Genomic DNA, 22774 nt, shown 5'->3' with positions numbered 1-22774 from the left:
GTATAACCATCATTGTTAAAAGTTATATAACCACCACAGCTGACCAAGAGCACACCACAATGCTTTGGAGATGCTCTGACCCAGCCATCTAGCCATCACAATCTGGCCCATATCAAAGTTGCTCAGGTCTTTACTCCTGACCATTTCTCTTGCATCCAATGTCGCCTATGAGATCCAACTGTTTGGTTAAAATCTAACATACATCCCAGACCTTTACATGCACTACAGGATAATTAATTGTATTCACCCCATCCACAAATGTGCTCCACCTTTTAGTGTTTTTCCACCTCTAACATACATATTTTATATTAATAATGCTAAAATAAAAAAACAGAGAGAATAGGACTAACTGAATGTGATCCTTTTTTCTCTCATCATTTCGAACAGATCAGAGTAGTGAAAGTGGTGTGTGTATCAGAGGCCTTTGCTGAATGGCCTCCTCATCATTTCTCCATATTCAGACCGTGTGCTCAGTCTATCTCTGGTGCTTATCATTCCGTTTGAAGTCTGTTTTAATATTCCCGGACTCTCTCTCAGTGCGCAAAATTAAAATATCCGCTCCTTCAATAGCATGGCGGGGCTCCAGGGGCCAAACCCACATGGCTAAGCAAATAAAAAGAGCCCGCTGCATAGATCTTGGCAAAAGGCACATCATCAGATATACAGTTTCAGAAAGCCAGCATGGAAATATGCGCAACCCGAGACAGGATCAACAAACACGTCCTCTGCATGTTCAGGCTCAGATTAGAAAGAGGGGTCCGCAGTCAAATGCAAACAAACGGCACTGTGTGCAGAAATGCTGCATTTGGGACAGGCCTCGGATGGCCATGGTCAGCCTGCGACTGTGCAATTCTGAACGATCTGTCAGCTACTTCCAGTTCGGGCAGTTAGACTACTTGTGTTTTTGTACAGACCTACATTACATGCAAGAATGGCATTAAACAGTAAATGAACAGGGTAGGGCTGCAGCAACAGTGTTAGCCCAGAGCAGTGTATTAGTCATGCCCAAAAAAAAGAAGAAAAAGGAAAAGATAGGGAAGCACAGATACAACAAAGTTGAATAGAGTAGAATATAACTAATATTATAGAATAAGTAGATAAAATAAAAGACAGTAGAATAGAATATCTAGAAATATCTATAATACTAAAGCATATATTGGCAACCTTATATGACACTTTCAATGCATAGGCTGAGGATCTTTGTGTCTGAGAAAGACTGTCAGTGGTATATTATCCATATTGTCTTCTGTCTATGCAGTGATTAAGTGTGATTTAATTATTAATTCAAGTGCAAGCTTATTTAACTAGAACTGACCTTGTTTAACACTATCACCTAATGTACAATCTGTCCCAATCTACCACTGCAATCTAAAATCACCCATTGTCATCTATTGTTATTTGTATTTTAGGGTTTTATTCATTTAATTATTAAATTCAGTTTAACTTTATCATCATTATAGTAGTACAGGCTTGTACAGTACAATGAAATACTGTTAGGCTAAATCCGGTGCAGAATAGGTAGGACATCCAATAGTGCAAGGACAATAGACAAAAGGCAGGACAGGGTGCATAAATAAATAAGTGCAAAAACAATGCAAATACAAATAATAAATACAAAATTATACAAATACAAATATGTGCATGTTCAAATGCGTACACTAACAGTTAATGGAGTTAATATGTAGAGCAGCTATGTGATGTGCATGTAAATTAAAGTAAACAAGGTGTGTGTATATTAGGAGCTATATATAGCTCCTCAGGGCCTTTATTATTTCTATCCTGAATTATTATACATTCTACACATTAAAACAAAAAACAAAAAGATCCTAAATAGCCTCATAAATGATTATTATTATTATTATTATTATTATTTATTTTTATTATTACTTATTATTATTATGCAATAATAAAAGTGACATTAGTGAAACTAATAAATCGTTATTTTAGAACAATTTTGTGAAATTAATAAAATCACAAAGCGAGCTGCTCTTCAGAAGTGCGCTGAATCAGCCTGTAGTTCCACGTGTTGACCTCTACTCCCCTCTAGCGGCTCAGAGGTGCTAACTCATACAATAAACAACTGTTTAAACAGCAGCTAAATACCCGCCGAAAAGAGCCTGTGTCCAGTGTCCACATTCAGCCCGCTGACACAGTTATAATAAATCATAAACATTAATATTCAAGTGTATAAAACTTGTCGAAATCTCGATTTCCTCCTCGTTGTCTTTTCGGGGTTCTAAATTTCCCATCACCCCCCGCGCCCGTTGCCATAGCGCCTGTTGATTTACCAGCATGGCGGTCAGTCCAGCCCGGGTTTTCGCTTCTCTGATTCCGGCCAGCGGAGGCCTTCGCGGAGAAATGGACGAGTTAGAGCTTAATTACACGACGAAACCGAGGTCTCCACCACCGCGAGTCCCGACGAGACGCGTGGAGGTGACGGGCAGCGCGGAGCTCCGCTCGCCGCCGGACAGAGCCGCCCTGACCGTCTCCGTTACGAGCAGCAAAGAAAGTGTTAACGACGCGGCCAACAGCGTGACCCGCAGGCTGGACTACATCCTGCAGACCCTCAGACAGCGAGGAGTTAAGGTGGGGTTTCTGTAGTAAAGGTCACGATTCATTTAAGAACCGATTCAGTGATTCTTTCTTTGTTCACTGGGATTAGAAATGTGATTCTTTAGTGAATCATTTCTTTATGGATGCGAGTCTGGTGCACACTAGGCCTACTTCTACTCCTAATGAGGTCAGACTTGTGTCTTGGGGGCTTAAAAGGTCCTAAAGAGGCATTCAGATATACACAGAGATAAAATATTAGCCAATGAGGACTGGATTGGGGACTGCTGGGAGGTGGTAGACTGATTCAAGTACCCTGGACTTAGTCTGTACAATAAAATCAGCTTTGTCCAGGACGTAACAGACCTCTGCATGATCTGTCAGCATAGATTTGCTGTCATTAGGAGGCTGTGGGCACTTTATGTAGAACCATCATTGCTCTAGAAGCATGCTTGACCCCAGCTGTACTGTTCAAGCTGTTTCTTTACATGTTAAAAGTGTCATATTAATAAACATCTCCTCACAATCAGAGGCTTCCCCCAAATACAGCCTCTCAAACCTAAGCAATAAGGCTGTATAAGGCACTTTACTTGCGTCAGGAGTGAGATACAGAACATTAGTGTGTGAAAAGCCTGCTTTGCAGAATGTTTTATACCTTCAGATTATATCAGCTCTTAATCAGATAAAATTAAACGTATTTGTCTCATGCTTTTGACAACTGACATAGTCACAAAGCAGCTTTACATGAATCCAGTAATATGACAAAAGATCAACAATGCATAACGCTAATAAGCTTATACAGGAAGCGGACAATACACACAAAAAATGAACAACCCCCTTCAGTGAGCAAGAGGGCACCCATCATTCTCTGGTAGAAATACAGTGATAAAAAGTCACTGTACCATCACAAAACCCTGTTCTGCTGATTGTGGTGTGCTGATTTAGTCATAATATAACTAATATAATCATAATAGTGATAGAGAAAGAATAATGAAAGCACTGATGGTTAATGGTGGGGATAATAATAGTAGTAGCAGAAGTCCATGTAAACTTTAGCGTAGTCAGTAATGAACGGTGGGGGTCTACGTAGCTGGAGGGTGGTTAGATGGTCTGATCCGGGTAATAGGAGAGCCCGACGATCACTCTACCATCATTGTCAGGCTGAACAATATTAAATGATAAACTCTGTAAAGGGATTTATGAAGTAAAGAGAATGTAAACGTTATCAGAGTGCGGTTGATGACCCCAGCAGATCTGATTAAAACAACCTGAGAGCCAGAAGGTAACACGGACACAGGAGCACCCTGAAACACTGGCATCCCTCCGCTCCACCATCCATAACTTTGGTAACTCGTTCATAACTCTTGGACTGACACTGATGACGTCTGCTGGAAAGTTGTAATTTCCTTTGTTTTTGTCAGGAAGGGGACACAGTTGTGACGAAACATACGCAGAGAGACGATGACCTCTACCGTATGCAAGCTGAGGTGGGCTATTAAAATCAGTAGTCCAAGATTTCAGTGGTGTTTTACACATCCAGCTTCTGTCGACATCAATCAACAACTGTCTACCAAAGATAACTGTGTGTGTGTGTGTGTACTAGGTAAGTGTGGTGTTTTCAGACTTTGAGAAGATGCAGTGTGTGCGCTCTCTGCTGATTGAAAAGCTGGACAGAAGTGTGTGCGTTGGGGACCCTCAGTTCTCGCACAGTGAAGAATGCCTCAGTCTGTTAAGGTAACGAACACACGATAAACATGTTTTAATGTGTTCAGTGTGATTAAGCCTCACAGATTCACAAAGAATTCCCACCTTCTATCAAAAAGGCTATTTAATACCTTTAACTTTTTGAAGTAAGCAGATTGATTTTGCATTATCAATTCTAAATAACCTTCTATTCCTTTTTAGTCATTGTTTTTAGAGCTGTCATAATTACCAATTTAAATATTTATGAATTGGCTTAGTAATTAACTTGAAGTTTTATTGATTGGCTAAACAGGGAATACACAGGTTAATGTAAAGCTATGTGCAGTCTGAATATTCTCCACAAGGGGGAGCTATTAGCATTGATATCACTTTTGTGTTCATCGCTGAAAAAAAGGAAACGCACACCAGCCGGGGGGGCATATCACCAGTAATCACTTATACTTGCAGTAAAACAATTACAGTGATTACACTGGTTAATATTACACTGATAAATATTGTTTATGCAGCATATCTAAAGCATTACAGGTCCAACATAGACAGCCCAGGTCCTGTTTAAAGCTTAGAATCCCCAAACATATGTCATACAGTTAAATGTTGTATTTCATTCTATTCACAAAGTAAATATTTTGCTCACAAATAGCTTTACATGAAAGTTATTAAGAAGAAATTCATTCTGATATGTCCTGTTCTATAACTGACTTACTGTATATAGAATAAAGTGCCTTAGGCTGTCCCCTTCAAAATGAGACATGTTTGTAATTTTGTGTCATTACATTAGATACCGGAGTCAAACTCTGGACCAATACAGAAGATAAATATACATACATAAACTTTAAACAGCAGTCCCTAAATAACTGGCTGACTACATGTCTTAGTACAAATAATAGAAAATAAGACTGGGGTTTAGGGATGTGGGGGTGGCTGACATTAGGTATTTAAACCTACTTAGCCAGTTGAGAAAGCATCACCACATGCTGACTGAACGTTTTCAATGGCAGCTAAGCTAAATAACTGCGGAACATTGGATTTGCTTACCACAGCTCAATAAAAACATGACCAGTACAGCAGGAGGGCTCAGTGTTAGATTTCTATAAGCTGTCATTGAGGTTTGTGAGGTAGGCCTGATCCTCCAGGGGGAATTGCACATATCTTGGTAGTGGGCTAAGAGTTTCCAAAGACAAATTAAGAGTGCAGCCACAGAACAACCGTTCTGGTTTGTTTGTAAGTAGGCCTTAAAAACATGCCTTTAAACTCAAGTCTTTCAAAATATTTTGGGCACATTTTATGGCGTTTTATAGACTCACTCAGGTGCACGACTGAAAATGCTGTTAATCTAGTTAAAACTACACCATAAGAACAAAAGTATTGGAACACCTGGTCATTCATTCATTTCTTTAAATGAGTTGATCCTGCTTTTGTTGGATTAACTGTTTCTACTATACAGGGAAGGCTTTCAGCTAGATATTGGAGCACTGCTGTAAGGATTTGCTTGCATTTAGCCAAAAAAAAAAAGTTAGTGAGTTCAGGATTTTGGATGATCAGCACCCTAACTCATTTCAAAAGTGTTGGATGGGGCACCATCATTCCAGCAGACACATTTACTGCTTCACAGCTCAATGCTGGGGGGCTTTTAACCCCTCTAGCCTAACAGGTGCTAACAGAGAGTCTTCTCCTATTGCCGATACTTCTCTACAGGAACTAGACAAGCTATGTGTGCATTTGCACATCTATGTCAGCAATTGGTGAAACTTTATGATAGCTGCATGTATTCACTAAACATTTGAACATGGTGTTCTTTATTACAAAATGCTAATGTAGTTTCTGGTGCTTTCTGCAGAAGACGTGTGTGTGTCGCAGCTGTGGAGACTGCCCGCCTCAAAGCAATCGAGGTGTGTAGTGTCCTGGGACAGGGTCTGGGACGTCCCCTACTGGTAAGAGAAGAGGATTTTCAGGAGTGGACATGTGGCCAACAAGGGGGAGTGGTCAACCCTACACTGACACTACAGCAAAAAGTGGGCCAGATGACCGTATGTGCCTCATCACGTGTGTTTGTCACTTTTGAACTGCGACCTAAGGACAGCACGAGGAAGAAGTTATGAAGTCTGCGCTCTGGGAATTCTGTCTATTAGTATTACGTGCCTTTGGATGATACTTGAAGTTAAAGCAGAATAATTGAGAAATAATTGCACAATTGTACTGTTGACGTTTGGTGCCCAAAATTTGTCTCTTCAGTTTTGTAGTAGAGTTGTATGAGGTCAATGTATCTGACAAGTACTGAAAACATCTACTAACAGCTACCAGTTAATATTATGCCAACTACATGGCTATTTCATCACACCAGGCAATCTCAGGTGGACTTGGTTAAGTGGTTTCTGACAGGTTGCTACAATTGTTTACAGCTATGTGAGGTATGTTTGTACATGTTTATAGATAGCAGTGGGTCAAGCAGTGTCAGAAACCACATATGCATATGTAATTTAAGGTTACCGGCTCAGACATTAAACATGTCTTGGCTGATCAACCTGGGATTAATTGTGTGAATTAGATATTTGACCAGTGCATCGTTTTTAAGGCAGTATGAAGAACCTCAGTATGGCTCCTGAGAAAATGGCTCCTGCTGACATGTTTATAAGGTAAAAGGAGTCCAACCATGGGTAAAAAGTATCACTTTAATCACAAACTTTAAGCAGCAAGCTCGGTCAACTTAAGACAGAAACCGGACCGGTATCAGGCTACTTAATTTACTAAATGCTTTCCCTGCGTTTCCCATGCTCATGGGTTTAAAAATGAAGAAAATACAAAAATATTCATTTTATGCTAATTTTGACCCATCCTGCAGATTCAACAACAGTTTAATCTGACCTCAGATTTTCTGTCAGTTAATATAAATAAAACCCATTTAAATTCAACTGTGCAAACATCATAATACAATGTGAGCTGCTGTAACATGAACTTGGGGTACAGATCTGCTCCATGTAGCTCTTCTGTTTTAATCCCTTTTAAGGCAGCGGTCACCAACGCTGCTCCTGTACATCTACTGTACCTCCTTACTTCTAACCCTGACTGAACGTCCAGATCATCAGTCCACTAGATTTTGTGGATTTTGCAGGACGGCAGATCTCCAAGAGCAGGGTTATTGACCGCTGATTTAAATGGGGAATTCCAGCCAGACTAGGAAAGGCTGCCACCATCAGAGGCTTTCCTAGTCTGGTCAGAGTGTCTCTTTATCCTTTAAGTTCACAATAATGGCAATTTTCATCTCAAAACATGTTTTTGAAACCCACTGAAATACTGTTGTACAACATTCACAGATCACATAAATCACATTAACCTGAATTGCATTTACCCAAACCAGTGTATGTTGGATTACACAGGTGTTTTCATGATTTTCAGTCTTTCAGTTCATTTTCCTCAACACTATATGGACAAAAAGTATTAGGACACACCTCATAATCACTAATGTATCAAATCAAGCACCTAGTCATGCAGTCTGCCTTTACACACATTAGTGAAAGAACTGGTGGTTCCATAGAGCTCACTGAATTCCAGCGTGGCTCTGTAATTATAGCCACTGCTGCAACAAGTCAGCTAGTGAAATATCTTCCCTCCTAGATCTTCCACCATCAGCTGTGAGTGGTATTATTATTGAAGAGTGGAAGCGTTTAGGAACCATAGAGAGCAGCTCAGCCACCAAGTGTCAGACCACGTAAAGTTAAAGAGCGGGGTCAGGGCCCAGTGCTGAACTCAGAGCATAGTGCAGAAACGTCTTCCAGCGCTCCAGACCTGCTGCTGTTAGGGCTGCAAAGGGGGACCAGCTCCATATTAATGCCTATTTAGAATAGGATGTCATCAAAACGCTGCTGTCGGTGTAATGTGTAGGTGTCCCAATACTTTTCACCAGATTGTGTATGTTGATCTTAAGATATGCAAGCCGAAGCAACACTACATAGAAATTCCTGCTGTCCCGATCCTGGGTCCAGTAAAAGCCCTGTAAGCATGAGATCTACATGGTCACAACCCAAACACCACCACTATGCAGCAGGAGACTCCAAGGCATGGCAGTGAGCGTGGCACATCTCAAACTGACTAAAGTGCTAGTTTTAAACCGCTGTGGTCGCATGTCCACTGTTGAGAAAAATGTCCACACATCCCACTGAGATAACAGAAGAGCATCTCTACAGTCCTGATGTGTCCAGTCTCTTTTTCTCTGTCACTCAGTCTTCAGGGTAGCGCTCTTTCAGCCACTCCTGCATCACAAACCTTTTCCCATCAAAGTGATAGAAATAATTACCCAGAGTGGGGATGTCCGGCTACAACACACAAACACACAAAGTTCAGTACTGTAAAAAAAAACACACAAACAACTAAATATTTTTTGTGATAAAATTAGATTTATCCCTTATAGTTAAAAAGCTGTTGGGGCAGTTTCTCCAGGCCTAGATTAACCCAAAGTCTAGACTAAAAGGACTTTTCAATGTTATGTAAAATTTGACAATGCAGCTTCAGCACTATATACACTATATGGTAAAAGTATTGGGACGCCTGCATATTTATCATTTCATTTAAAATCATGGGTATTAAGAAAAATGAAAAAAAAGGAGTTTTTTTGCTTTTGTTGGAGTACCTGTCTCTACTGTACAGGGAAGGCTTTCTACTAGATTTTGGAATATTTGCTGTGATGATTTGATTGCAGTTGGCAATCAAAGAGCATAAGTGAGAGCAGGGTGTTGCATGATCACCACCCTACCTCAAAAAAAGTTTTGGATGTAGCACCAACCATCATTCCAGAGAACACCGTTCCACTGCTCCACAGCTCAATGCAGGGGGGTTTATACCCCTCTAGTCCACGTCTAGCTTTAGTGGCAATAGGTTCATGTTTATCTGCTCCTACAGGGACTAGACTAGACAAGTTGCATGTGCACGTCTGTGTCAGCAATGGGTGCAACTTAAAGTAGCATGAATGCATTCATTAGAAAGGGTGTCCACAAACATTTGGACATATAATGGTTTGCACTGGCCCTGTAATGTTGTAATTTTGTTTTCTTTAATACAAGCCAAGCAGTAAGTGTGGATTCTTGATTTATTAATTATCATTTATTAATGATAACATTTGTAGTTCTGTAATTACTTAAAGAATTGAATAATGTGGTCAAACTGAATGTACAGTGAATAGAAATAGTATTTAAATGATCAGTAATGGTTTAATACTAATATTTAATATTCGTTTTTATCCAGTAGATACTGTACACATGGGTGGGGTGAGGGACAAGCAGAGAGAGAGCAAGTGAGAGAGTGTTTTTGTGTACCTGGTATCCCTCAAACCGATGTACTGCAGTCTGTGGAATGTATCCAATCATAAGAGAGGACTGATCCTGACCACTGAACAGAATTCTGTAGTGTGGAGTGTCCTCCAGTTTCTTCACCTAAACACAGTTAGAGCTATTAGAGTTTCTCGGTACTCAGGAATGTTCAAAACACACACTCCAAACAATTCCCAGCAGGCACTGGAAAACCATTTGACGTCAGAGAGATGTTACAGTTTAGTTGAAAATGAAAGTTGGGTTGACATCAAAACCCAGTGTTGTGCAGACATTGAATTTTGGTTGGAACTCAAAGTCACATATCTTATAAAAAAAAAAAAACAATGCTGGGTTGACATTAAAATCCAACATTAGATAGATGGTAAATCTTAGTTACTTTACACCTTAACACCACTCAGAACCAAATTTCATAATTTCACATTGCGTGGACGTTAACTTTTAGAGGTTTAGCATACGTTGGGTTTTGATCAACATGCCACTAAATACTGACTGTTTGCTGTACTAATTTATGTCAGTATAAGGTTTCAAACCACAGTGGTCACTATTCTACATCACACTGCCAATGGCATTAGACGTTTCCTGACATTGAATTGTGGTCACCTGAGGTCACAACCTACATTCAGCCAGTTGTTGAATTTAGTCTGTATCCACACTGCTGAAAATATAAGATCATTGAGGTACTTTTCAAGGTTCTTCAGTTTCAAACCAAAGAACCTCCAAAGGTTCCTCAAAAGTCTCATTCCTTTAACAATGCGAAACTTATTATTTGTAGAGAACCTGGATGCTTCAGGTTAAGGTACAGTATAAATGAAGCAGATTGAGATGAGGAGGAAAAATGTGGGTATGTGAATCTACTCATTAGATTAGACTTTGGAGTAACTGTGGAGTGATGAGTCCCACTCTTTTACTCCATGTGTGTTTGTGTGTGGTACAGACACAGACCTCGGAATCTGTGTATTGTTTTCTCTTGATCCACTCTGTTGGGGCTCGTAGTCCGGTGTCCCAGCCCACTATCACCCCCACCATGTGATTCTGCGTCTCCATGACAACCTCTCCAACTCGGTGCAGCACGTACTCTGGCCTGGGGCTGCGTGGCTCCTCTGAGACTTCACACAAACACACACACACACACACAGTAAAGTTTAGGGCCTTGCTATTTTTGCAAAACCATCCTTAAAATCGCCTGACATAATTAAAGTTGAACTGACTAAATGGTATTGAACTAATTCATAAAATGCTCCTAACTCACTGAGGCAGCTTCAGGGTCACAACGTCTACTGTAGACCTCACTCTAGGCTCTGTTTATTTCCCTTAATCTGTACAATAACCTGAGGTGGTGAAAAACAAAGGGTGGGTTTCTTGGATAGTATTTAGTGATCTGGCACCCAAACTTTGGAATGCACTTCCCCGATTTCTCCCTCTCTCTCTCACTCTCACTCTCTCCTGTTAGATCCTTCAAATCTCAGCTGAAAACCTACCTCAGCATTCGGCTGTTAGCACTTCTAGTACTTGTGTGTGCACATCTATAAAAAAAACAGAATGCCCCTTACCTCCAAAGTAGCCCTGGTCATTGTTGTGCATCAGCATCTCCAGGGCAAACGCCTCCTGCATCGCCCGTCCCATATCCATCTCCTCCTCCTCTCCAAAGAACCTGTATGTGAAGCCACACATGCACATTACAGCACAGGGGTCGCATTCAGGTCCTGGAAGATTATCTTAAGACCCATCTTTTCCATGTCTTACTCGATTTGTTGACACAAACTAGCTAAAGATATTTTCTGAGTAAACAGTGAAGCACCTTTGTAAGTCGGTCTGGGTAAGAGAGTCTTCTAAAAGAACCAAGGCATTTTGAATTTACTTAAATTTTGGACTTACGGTATACTGGACATCCAAGACCTCAGCCAGTCCCCCCACACTGCCATGTTTAGATATGATTCCCTCACCCATTTCCATGTGTCCAGGATTCTGGATAGAGGAGAGAGAGGGGTCAGAGATTGAGAGTTAGTTATGAGATTTAATCCATATTTTATCATAAAGCGTAATCTACCCTCTGAGCCCAACAGTAGTGACGCTGTGTCTCAATAGCTTAATAAAGGCACTAATACGTCATTGGCTCTGTAAAACTAATGGTAGGAAGTTGGGGCCGAACTTGGTTGATTAACTAATTGGGATTAATTGGGTCCTAATATATATTAGTTGCTGTGCCTCAGAAAATGTTCTGTTGGTCCATTCATCACAAAATTATATAACGCACAATATAAATACCATCACATTATGTCAAAAAGTGACAAATAATTATACATAATTCTATTTCTGCAACTTTTAGACTCTAATTCTATGTATTTACTGCTGACTTTGCAATCCTTGTCATTATCATGACTTCAAACCTCTGAAGGTTTAAAAAAAACAGAACAGAATGACAAACGTCTCTGTGTGTGTGTGTGTGTGTGTGTGTGTGTGTGTGTGTCTGTCTACCCCTGTGTGGCGAGGCTGCGCTGTGCTGCTGTACCACTGGTCCACCTGCTGAGGAGATACTGCGCGGGCACTGCAGAGAGCAACAGCGCCACCTGCAGCAATGCAGTCAGCTGGGGCATCTCTTAACCTGCCAAATTACAAGCGTACAAAACACCTGCTTTTACACACGCCCTTACAGTCCCACAAAATATAAACACATTTAAATCAATTAAAAAGGTAACAGAAGTCAGGAAGGGCAGCGTGGATGTGATAAGCATTTTTGGGACCTCTGCAACATCTGAAATACGTATTCAATAAATAAATAGTAACGGTAATTATTACAGAAATCAGAAATCAGAATTAGAAAGCTCATAAGCTTCTCAGACCACTCTCAGCCATTACTGCATTTCAATTATAGAGAAAATGTACTTAAATAAAAGTGATTATAAAATATTATTCTAACCCCCAACTAACCAACCCTCCGTCCAGCCCACATGAACAGGGTTTAAAGGCGGACAGTGTGCAGAGCAAACAGCCCACCGGCGGGTCTTACCAGCTGGAACAGGTGCACAAGTAGCCTAATTTCTAAAATCTACAGCACGAGCCTGAGCACGAGCTCCTAAAATCCTCCCTGAGGTCTGGATTCCCCCCCGCGTCGCCAGCTTAGACCCCAAACACGCTGCCTCGCGCGCTGTAAAACTCGTTATATTTGCATGAGGTGAAAGTTTCAGTTCTGCACCTGCCCCCGGTACACAAACAGAGCCAAACCAATCGCTACACACACTCTCACACACACGCCAATCGCCGTGGCCCACGAGGGGCGCAGCTGTGTGCGTGTCTCGCGCCGCCACGTCAGGGATGAAGCGCAGCACGAGGTATGTTGTTTACAGGGTGCAGTTCACAGGAACGGCCAGCAGAGGGAGACAGTGTCCATAGAACCGACAGCCACGGTCATCCACAGCAGATGGATTCAGCTGAAGCCTGTGATTCAGATACACTCACCTAACCAGCGAGATCATTTGCATGATAGTGAGGATATAGAGGTTGTGTTTAATATAGAATGACCATATTTTGGTTTTTAAAAAAGAGTGGGGACACACGAGCGTCCACCGAGGTTAGGATGTTGTGGCCGGGGGCATTAAGTAGGCCTAGAACAGTTGTAGAACCAGAGCAGTGTGTCTGTGCATGTGAGAGAGACAACATATGACAACATATGACTATTTACCAAGTCTAATAAATACCCTTAATAGCACATATGCTCAAATAATCTCCTTTAGGTTTATCATCACAATATAAAGTCAGCTCCCTTAAAAACACTATTGCACTGGACCTTTTTCAGTCCTCCTGGTAAGTGCAGCAGACTATAACTGGGGGGGTGACTTTGATCTGATTATTGATTTGGACATTTCAGAACATTTGGTCCCTTAATTTTATGTTCAATTTGTGAAATTCTGTGCTGTCCTAGAACCTTGTATTTCTGCAGTTTCTTTTTATTATTAACTTTAACATTTTTTAACATTCATTCTCTCTCTTTCTCAATTTCAATTCAGTTTAATTCAGGGTGCTTCTTAGCATGACAAATAGTGCTACATTTGTATTGCCTAAACTACAGGTTTAAAAATGTTATAAGTAAGAAAATTGAACAGATTAAACATTATTGAACAGTTTAAATACTTAACTTTTTTTACACAGTGTAGAATTGTGACGCTTTTTCAAGAGGACATGTCCAGGAAAAAGAGGCCATCTGGTACCTTAGGGATTGATTGGTTAGCATATCCAGCAGCCTGATACAGAAGAGAAGGGTAACAGTATCAGAAAAAACGTCCCAACTGAGAATTTCTTGCGAAACCTGGGTGATGTCTGATTTTAGCCTAGGTCGTGAAAATATGAAAATAAATGAAGATTCTCCAAAAATGTTTAAAGGCCTGAAGGAACCAAACACAGGATGCATGAAATCATCAAAGTGGAAAAATCTCAAAACCATAAAAAAATATGTAAAGGAAAAGAGAAGACTTTCCAAAAAGGCTGAACATACTTAAAGCAACCAAGACTCCAAGAGAAGAGAAGACACTACAGACCTGTGAAACACCTAAAGGAACCAAAAGGGGAAACCTCTCCAAAAGCCTGAACACACCTGAAAGAGTAAAACATCTCCCAAACCATGAAAACACCTGAAGATACCAAGACTCCAAATCTGTGAAAAACATAAAAGGGAAGCGAGATTTTAAAGGAGAAAAAAAAGCATTTCCAAAAAGCCTGAACACCCCTAAATGATCCTATACTCAAAAAACCTCTCCCAAACAACCTGTGAAAGAAACCAAGATTCACAACCAAGAAGTACAAAACAAACAAATAAGAGCTCTCTAAAGGCTTGAAATCACCTAAAACAAGATTAAGGGGGGGGGGGCGCTCCCAAAGCATGACCTTCTTTATAAAAAAACATAGGTGAATTCAAAGATAAAACAAAGCACTTTAAAACTGTGACCTCTAACGCCCTGAGCACACCTACAAGAACCAAGACTGAAAATAGAGTGGAAACCCTAAAAAACTCCAACACCCCTGGTTGTAATATTCAGATGCTCCTGAAGATCTTGATGGATCAGCTGCTGTATGTTAGATTTATGTTGCAATCAACCTCTTCTGGACGGTAGATGACCAGGAGCATGGTTGAGCACCTCTGACCTCTAAAAGGAACCAACTCCAAAAGTAAAAAGTCTTTGAGAAAACAAAAACACTCAAAAGACTCAAAGAGGAACCCATCTTCTTCTAGGCTGCACCAGATTGAGTAGTACTTCCCTCACCTAGCACACCTGACTCTACCCATGAACTGATTAAGGAGTTCCTCAGGTGCTGAGTCAGGTGTGTTAGAGCAGGGGAAACTACAATATCCTCACGGGTAACTTTACTAATCACTGGTTTGAGCAAGAGGCTCCGAGATAACAGAGGAACGATCTGCGTGATAAATTCATATCCATAGCCATCCGTATCCATACCAATACCATCAGAGAAGGATCTGGTGGTCTATTGAGTGTGGCAGTCAGGCGTACAGGAGACGGTGTGTTGGACAGTGTGAGAATACGGTAGATAAGAAGAACATGCGTGTAAAGGGGGTCTGCAAAATATCAAGCTCATTACAAATCATGACAGGAGTTCAAGAGCGATGTGGTGGATCATTCATTAAAATCTCAGGAGTATTCCTGGGAGGCTTTTTCTACCCAGCAGGAGGGAGAACTGCACATGAAAGACCCTCTAAAGTGGTCAAGCCGGTCCTGAGGGCAGACAAGAAAGCCCCATCGAGATTCTTTTACCAGGATCTTATCAGAAAGTGGGAGCTCAGAGCTCAGCAATAAAATAATAGACTGGCCTTCAGAGGCAATAATAATGGTGTAATGTCTCTTTTTATGGGCCTATATTATACATTTTTCTTGGATTTTATGGTTCCCCTGAATTCTACTCATAACATTCGTGTGATCCTATATGTCCAAAGGTTTGTGGACATACCTCATCATTTCAGAATTCAGCTTCTTTAAAGTGCGCCCAAATGCTGGCACAGGTGTTCAGTTCTTCATGGAGGTCATGGACAGTATTATTAATCCCTACATGAGACATCTTTCTGCCATAACGCCATTCAAAAATGTGGGGCCTTTTTGGTTCAGGAGTTCTGATTATTCTGGCCTTGATTAAAATATACCTCATTAACATAATACATATTAGATACAGTAAAAGTCAAAAGTAAGGACATTGATCATCATCTTAAAAAAGTTTATTCCAAATGCCGGGGTGACCATATTTCTGTTTTGAAAAAAGGGGACGCTGGGGACACACTGCAGTTAGAATTTTGTGTAAATTGAAATAAGATGATTTGGTTATATAGACTATTAAGATTATTATTATTATTGGTCTTGCTAAATTAAGGAGTAAATGTGTATGTAATCATGTTAAAATACTGTAGCTGCATGGTCTGAGAGGTTTTTCCACTCTCACACATTTACACTGCCATGGTCCTACAACTTAGGCCTACCTGAAACTTCCCCCAAACCACAACATCCTAACTACAGTGTCTTCTTTTGATCAAATGTTTTTAAGATAATGATCAGCACACATTCAACCAGGTGTGTCCAAACTTTTGACTCCCAAATCCCAAAAGTATTGGATGGAGCACCACCATCATTCCAGAGAACACAGTTCCACTGCTCCACGGCTCAATGCTGGGTGGCTTCATACCCCTCTGGCCCACGTCTGGTGGTGCCAATAACTTCATGTTCATCTGCTCCAGAGAGTCCTATTCTATTGGCAGTACTTCTCTACAGGGACTAGGTGACCACAATTATTTGGACATATTGTGTATAATGAACGCAATAAAATGGAAGAATAAAAATGGATGATCTGGAGCGGCTGCACATGAGAATTGGGTTACACTTCTTCAATAGCAATGCAATCAAACCGTCACAGCAATGTCACAAACCCTGCTCCTAAAGGTGGAGGCTGTTACTGCTGTAGAGCAGGGACCAATGCCTTTAAAAGCCTTGATTTTGGAAGAAACTTTCTAAAAGGCTTTCTCTCTTACTGTGCCTTCCAGACTTTAAGACTGTATGTAAACGACCTCTCTTCTGATTGGCTGAAACCTTCACAAGGGCCTTGTTAAAACTTGGCATAATATGCAACCACGGTGAGCTCAAAAACGGTTGTTTTTCAGTAAGCACTGTATGAACCGAGCTGTGAGAGGTATGTACTTAAAATGTAATTAATTTAAATTGTTTTATTGGAAGAAAGGAAAGAACTTGACCATGGGACAGACCCTTTCAGCATAATTCTGTGCAAGAGATAATCACATAAGCAGAGCTAACCAGATAATCAGTGCTATTCACATCACTTGTCAGTGGTTTTAATGTTATGGCTATATGTAAATATTGGTGTATGTAAAGAACATGAATTTTCTTGGACATTAAACTAAATAGTAAATGCTTGTCTTAAGTGCTATAATCCTCTGGCAGCAGATGTAAACAAGTTAAGGGACTTGTCCCAACTGCATGGACATTTGGTTTAACAGAGTCAAAATGTTAAAGACAATAAGAACTAAAAAAAATCTTATTTAGAAACTAGAAAAGACACCAGATAGTATCAGACATATCTCTTGTACTCCAGAAGGCCCTGCATGAGGTGGTCTCATCTATCTCATTTAAGGACCACGGTACGGATCCTTTAAGCACATTTCCGCCTGAGAGCAAGTAGACAACGGAGCAGCGTGTGGAAACACAACTGTTTATTTCAATAAAATATCAGTATGAACTAACTAATGACAACTGTACTCCCTACACGTACATTCTATCTTAATGTTTTCTTTTTTGCATTTACTCTTATGTCTTTATATAAAAGTATACAAACTAACATAGAAAGCCCCCTCGGCCCAGGCACATAGGACCAGTGAGGGGGGAAAACCCAACCCTTGAAGGTGTGTTTGTCCCTCGGGACGTCTGGGACAGAGGGCCGAGTGCACATGCAGCCCGCTTTGCTCTCAGTGTCCGTGGGATGGCACTTTCTGTGCAGGTAGCAGTATGGGGGACTGGGCAAGGGTCAAATGGTCAAACAAAACAAGCTGTGATCAGAAAACCATCTCAATGACCTGTATACACACACACACACATTCACACACAGTATAAACAACATGCATGCAGAACACACCCAGCACGCAGCCATAAACTACAAAAGCCCATACTCACCGTCTCATACACACACACACACACACATATACATACATGACTTTGGTTCACCAAACCAGTTTTAAAGCTATGGCCTAAATCAGTACGACCACAACACACTGAAAAAACAGTGATGCACTGAATGTTTGCTGAAGTGTAATGTGTGTATCGTCTCAATTCATCTAATGTTGGCCGATACGCTTAAGAACACATGGTGATGAGTGATTTCTTTAATGATTTTCAGGCTGTTATTTCTGAAATGGCTGCAGTTTAAATAAGAGTAATTTTTAACATTTATTAAACCTATAAGGCTGAAGCAAAATGTGGCATATTGTTGTTGCAACATTCATTTACATACACCAATCAGCCATAATATTAAAACCTGCCTAATATTGTGCTGTTCCCCCTTGTCACTAAAACAGCTCTGTTGAGGCAAGACTCCACAAGACCTCTGAAGGTGTCCTGTGGTATCTGGCACCAAGGTGTTATCATCAGATCCTTCTTGAAAGTCCTGTTGAAAGATGTGAGGTGGGGCCTTCAGGGATAACATCAAAAAACCTTGGGCACAGATGACCCTATGCTGGTTGACTGGCTGTTCTACCTTGGAGCACTTTTAATCACTGCATACTGGGACCACCCCTAAAGACCTGCCTGATGCCCAGTTGTCAAGCCAAAGTGGCTCGAATTCTTACAATTGCCCACATTTCCTGCTTCCAATACATCAACTTTGAGAGCTGACTGCTCACTTGCTGCCTAATATGTAGACCCCACTGCTTGACAGGTGCCACTGGACCCAGATAATCAGTGTCATTCACTTAACTTGTCAGTGGTTTTAATGTTATGGCTGTATGTAAAGATGGATGCATGCAAAGAACATGAATTGTCTTGGACAAATACATGATTTATTACATGAAACTAAAAAGTAAGTGCTTGTCTTAAGTGCTATAATCCTCTGGCAGCAGGACACAGTCCCAACTGCATGGATGTTTGGTTTAACAGGGTTAAATATAATATGAGTCAAAATGTTAAAGACAATTAGAACAAATAAAATAAAATATATGGAAACAAGTAAAGACTCTAAACAAGCACATCAAATGGAATCACACATATCTCTTTTGTACACCAGCGGTGGTCTCATCTCATCTTATTTCTGTGCAGCTACGGGAACAGGGAAGCCGGGTAGGGGTGTTATTTAATGCAATACACAGATGCTTTACCTTTTGTACTCCCTTGAAGTTTCTATTTTACATGATCATGCTTAAGTTCATATAATGTATTCCATCACTATAGGAAAAGTGATTCTTGATATCATTTAGGTCTACTTAAACCCCCCCTACTGTGACATCCTAACTACAGTGGATCCTAACTACCTGTGTGTCCCCAGCATTTGAATCAAATGTTTTTAAGGTCATGATCAGCACACATTCAATCAGGTGTGTCCAAACATTTGACTGCTACTGTACATATGTAGACTCCTCAAAGACCTAGTAATTTAGTGAATCCAAAGACATTTGGGAGAATTCTTTGCGGTATCTCTCGGTTCACTTACATTTGGCAACTACTGTTACTATAGCTGCTGAATATGGGAATGATCTACACCTCCACAAGTTCATTCAGTGCATCACTTTTTTTCAGTGAATGACCTGACCAGACCACAACTGCCAACAATGAGCAGGACCTAAAAAAAAAAAAAAAAGAATAAAAATCGTTCTGGCAATAAAAATAAGCTGTTTCTGGCAAAAACAAGGATATACATGTAAAGCTTCGACTACATCAAGCAGAATAGACCTCATGGAGACTGTTCGTTGAAATAACTCCAGGCTGCAGAATTGTTTATCAAGCAAGTGAAGTACCAGGATTTTAAATCTATATTTCTCTCTCTGTCACCCTAAATCTTCTCAATATCTCTCTATATCTCTCAGTCACTCACTCTTTCACTCTCATACATATATATATATATATATATATTTATATATATACACAAACACACAGTGTTCCAAGGCACAGGCAAAACCACAGAGACTGAATCCTTCTCTCCCTTCTGTGAGATGACCTTGACCGGCCAATGCACCAGAAAGAAACACTCCAGACCTTCTCCAATACGTTAAGACAGCCACACACAGTGTTTCTGACTGAGCGTTTTTGCTAGCATGAAAGGAATGTGCGTTTCCAGGGAAAAAGAAAAAGAACTGAAAAATCTTGCTTTCCATCGTAATGCACTGAGAAGAATCCCCACTCCCTTCAACCCCTGCTCAGCGGAGCTACCCTCTTAAATGCTAGATGAACCCCAAGGTACTGTACAGAAGTGCTGTGACTTGAATAGAGCTCTCTTGAATGAATGGCTAAGTGTTTATGTGTGTGTGTGTGTGTGTTTGTGTGTGTGTGTGTGTGTGTGTGTGTCGCAGGTTAATCTCTTTGCAAGTGCCACACTGGGAATCCAGGGCATAAAAGTGTGTCTATGCCTAATGTCGCTTCAATTACATGCCTTACAGACCACTATCAGCATGAGGTCACCTCTGTACCCTCCTCCCCCCAAACACACACATGCACACATGGTAATAGTGGTAATACAGAGACATAGCACTCATTAGCCTATATCATCAGTTCAATGAGACAATTTGTTCTAGATAAATCAATAACAATCAAGCATCCAACACACACACACACACACACACAATACTACACAGTGTGGAGTACAAAGAAAGAATGTTGTATTTAAATGATCAAAAGGCACAAGGTATTGCTAAATATATAAAAACATGCTAAAACCGGCCGTTGGGGCTTCCTTTGACTCGGAGAGAAGTTTTAAAGACAATCTTAACAGTTTAAAAGGTCCATCATTGCATAACCACCAAAATATCCTACTCTGAAACTCCACATACACTCATACACAAACACACACTCACGCTCACACTCATGCTCGTAGAACACTCTGTTAGAAACTGAAGAATGAAGGTTTGACTTGTTGCCTTTAGCGACTACTACCGCTGTAAAAACATGGTGATGCAGGTGTGATGCAAGAGAAGAAACTGCAACGTCTGTCAGACTGAAGACTGAAGTACCTCGACTCACTGGCTTTCAATCAGTGCACATGTACATGAAAACATTGGTAGAATGCATGTTTAACTGCGTGTGCGTTTTAACGCAAAGGGGAAGTGTGTTGGGAGGAGTGCGGAGGGAGGGCTATCAGGGGCTGAGCGACCGTTTCAAGGACAGAAGCCCTTCGGTTCAGAGTCGCTGAGGAGAGTCAAACGATTCAGAGTCAGAATCAAAGAATCAGATAACCTCAAGACAGTCAAGTAGCAGCAGGAATGGTGTGTTGCCCCCCAAAACATTGCGGGACAGCAGTGGGGCACAGATATGCACTGAAAATAATAGTGCTTTGAAATTCACTTGATTCAAAAGTGCTCGTTGATTGCACTTGAGAAAATACATCACATCAACATAAGAGTTGTCTTTCAGTGTATATACCTTTGGCAATGATTATTGTGTTCATGTAATGTTCTCTATATGTCCAAAAGTATTAGTTCCTTGTGAACTTTACAGAACGGCTTTGCCAATAGAATGGGATGCTTTGGACCAGCCGAATAAGAGGTCACCCTGTTCAAGGCTAGCACACTGGCTGTAAAGCCCCATAGCACTTGCCTGTTGAGCAGTGGAGCCTCAGAGCAATGTTCCAACACCTAGTGTTCAGCCTTGCCAGAAGAGTGAAGACTGTCACTGCAGCCAAAGGAGGTGGAGGCAAATTAATTTCAGTTAATGCCATTGATCTTAGAAGAAACATTGGATGCGGTGTCTACGAACTTTTGGACGTAATGCACATTACCTCAACACAACTGACGCCTTTCAAGTTCATTTCTTTTGGCAGTAACCGTGTCGATGTGATGTATTTTATTCATGTGGAAATAATGTACACATTGTGAATCAAGAAAAACCAAAGTGCTATTATCTTCCAGTGTGGTATGAAGTCACAAAGGACCAGCAGGTTGGCACAGTTACCAGCCAATAAGGTTGGCCTTGGCCTTTTCTGTGAGTTTGCGAACCCTGCCTTTGCTGGACGTCCCAAAAGTGATGGAGGCGTCCTCGAACAGAAGCTGTCTCTGCTCTTCCTCAGAGTCTTCTTCGTTGTAGAACGCTGTCCTACGGCCCTGGTTGCGTGTTCTCATTTGCCCCTTGGAGTTACCGTCCCCTCCAGACTCCACCCCGTCCAGCTCTGGCTCTGCCTCCCTCAGAGCTGGACCTGGGGCGGCAGGCGTCGTAGGTTCATTGCCACGGCGACTGCTTCTCCTCACGCTTTTGGGCTCGGAGGGGGCTTGGGTAGGCGGAGCTTGCTCTGTTGTCCTGACTATTCGTGGTCTGCCTCGCTTTCTTGGTTGCTCGGTAAGCCCCGCCCCCGAGTCTGATAAGCTAGCATCCTGTGCGGCAGATGAACCCTTACCCTCGTCACCTGTGGACTGGTCATGTTCATCCTCATGGGCGGAGTTTATCTGTGAAGCCTCCAGATCTCTTTTACTTTTCCTGCCACGCTTTTTCCCCGGAGAGCGAGGCAACGGGGATGGCTCAGCCACCTCTGTTGTCCTTATTTGAGGCTCCAGTCTGGGTCTGCCTCGCCCCCGTTTCACCACGCCCAAAGTCACTTGACTGCTATGGCCGTTCAGATGAACGCTGTTCGGTGGTGGAGGAGTATGATCCACTGGACCTGACAGAAAAACAGTGGATAAATGAAATAAAGTCTAAATAACAAGAAAACATCCTCCAAAATCTTCCTTTGGCATCACAATGTCCTCTTCATATTGGGGAAGTGGTTCCTAATCCCATTCCTGGGAAGGCATGTCTGCACATTCCTGTGGTTTCCCTACTCTTAAATTCTTATTCAGCAACAACATGAAAAACAGTGCAAACTGGCTGAGTTATTCGTATGTCTAGAACCACCAGCAATAAGACGATAATATACATCACCCTGCACAAGAGGGTCTTATTAAACCCTTAAACCTTTGTGTGTACAGTAGATTCACACTTCATTCAGTTCTTCACTAATAACTACAC

The 22774-nt window shown here is 41.2% G+C and overlaps 3 protein-coding genes across 7 annotated transcripts in view; 1 reads left to right on the top strand and 2 right to left on the bottom strand.

The window, feature by feature from the left end:
- The first annotated feature begins 2292 nt into the window (after positions 1-2292).
- On the top strand, positions 2293-7644 carry irak1bp1 (interleukin-1 receptor-associated kinase 1 binding protein 1). The gene is made up of 4 exons (XM_072696779.1): positions 2293-2586; positions 3972-4037; positions 4154-4284; positions 6092-7644. Exons 1-4 carry the CDS (start codon positions 2293-2295, stop codon positions 6351-6353), a joined length of 753 nt encoding a protein of 250 aa, XP_072552880.1. The 3' UTR covers positions 6354-7644.
- Positions 6927-12753, bottom strand: LOC140577018 (uncharacterized). Its single transcript, XM_072696781.1, has 7 exons — positions 12583-12753; positions 12051-12177; positions 11451-11540; positions 11126-11226; positions 10518-10681; positions 9561-9677; positions 6927-8564 (listed from the first exon to the last, which is right to left on the bottom strand). The coding sequence occupies exons 2-7, from the start codon at positions 12167-12169 to the stop codon at positions 8469-8471; spliced, it is 687 nt and encodes a 228-aa protein (XP_072552882.1). The 5' UTR covers positions 12170-12177; positions 12583-12753; the 3' UTR covers positions 6927-8468.
- Positions 12754-17275: 4522 nt separating this feature from the next.
- Positions 17276-22774, bottom strand: part of phip (pleckstrin homology domain interacting protein) — a 50198-nt gene continuing 44699 nt past the window's right edge. For all 5 annotated transcript variants that reach the window (XM_072697493.1, XM_072697494.1, XM_072697495.1 and 2 more), the window contains one exon: positions 17276-22427. In XM_072697493.1, coding sequence (XP_072553594.1) covers positions 21724-22427 — 704 coding nt within the window. In that variant the 3' untranslated portion in view covers positions 17276-21723. The remainder of the gene's footprint in view (positions 22428-22774) is intronic.

The sequence above is a fragment of the Salminus brasiliensis genome, chromosome 14, assembly GCF_030463535.1.
Source record: "Salminus brasiliensis chromosome 14, fSalBra1.hap2, whole genome shotgun sequence".
Taxonomy (NCBI): domain Eukaryota; kingdom Metazoa; phylum Chordata; class Actinopteri; order Characiformes; family Bryconidae; genus Salminus; species Salminus brasiliensis.
This window is presented reverse-complemented; position numbering and strand designations above follow the sequence as displayed.

Excerpts from the sequence above, each read along its gene's own strand:
- LOC140577018 (XM_072696781.1), bottom strand. The coding sequence starts at position 12,169 with ATGCCCCAGCTGACTGCATTGCTGCAGGTGGCGCTGTTGCTCTCTGCA. Across the intron at positions 11,541-12,050 it reads CGCAGCCTCGCCACACAGGG|AATCCTGGACACATGGAAAT; the intron begins GTAGACAGACAC and ends TCCTCTATCCAG. Across the intron at positions 10,682-11,125 it reads TGACCAGGGCTACTTTGGAG|TCTCAGAGGAGCCACGCAGC; the intron begins GTAAGGGGCATT and ends GTTTGTGTGAAG.
- irak1bp1 (XM_072696779.1), top strand. The coding sequence starts at position 2,293 with ATGGCGGTCAGTCCAGCCCGGGTTTTCGCTTCTCTGATTCCGGCCAGC. Across the intron at positions 2,587-3,971 it reads TCAGACAGCGAGGAGTTAAG|GAAGGGGACACAGTTGTGAC; the intron begins GTGGGGTTTCTG and ends TGTTTTTGTCAG. Across the intron at positions 4,038-4,153 it reads TCTACCGTATGCAAGCTGAG|GTAAGTGTGGTGTTTTCAGA; the intron begins GTGGGCTATTAA and ends TGTGTGTACTAG.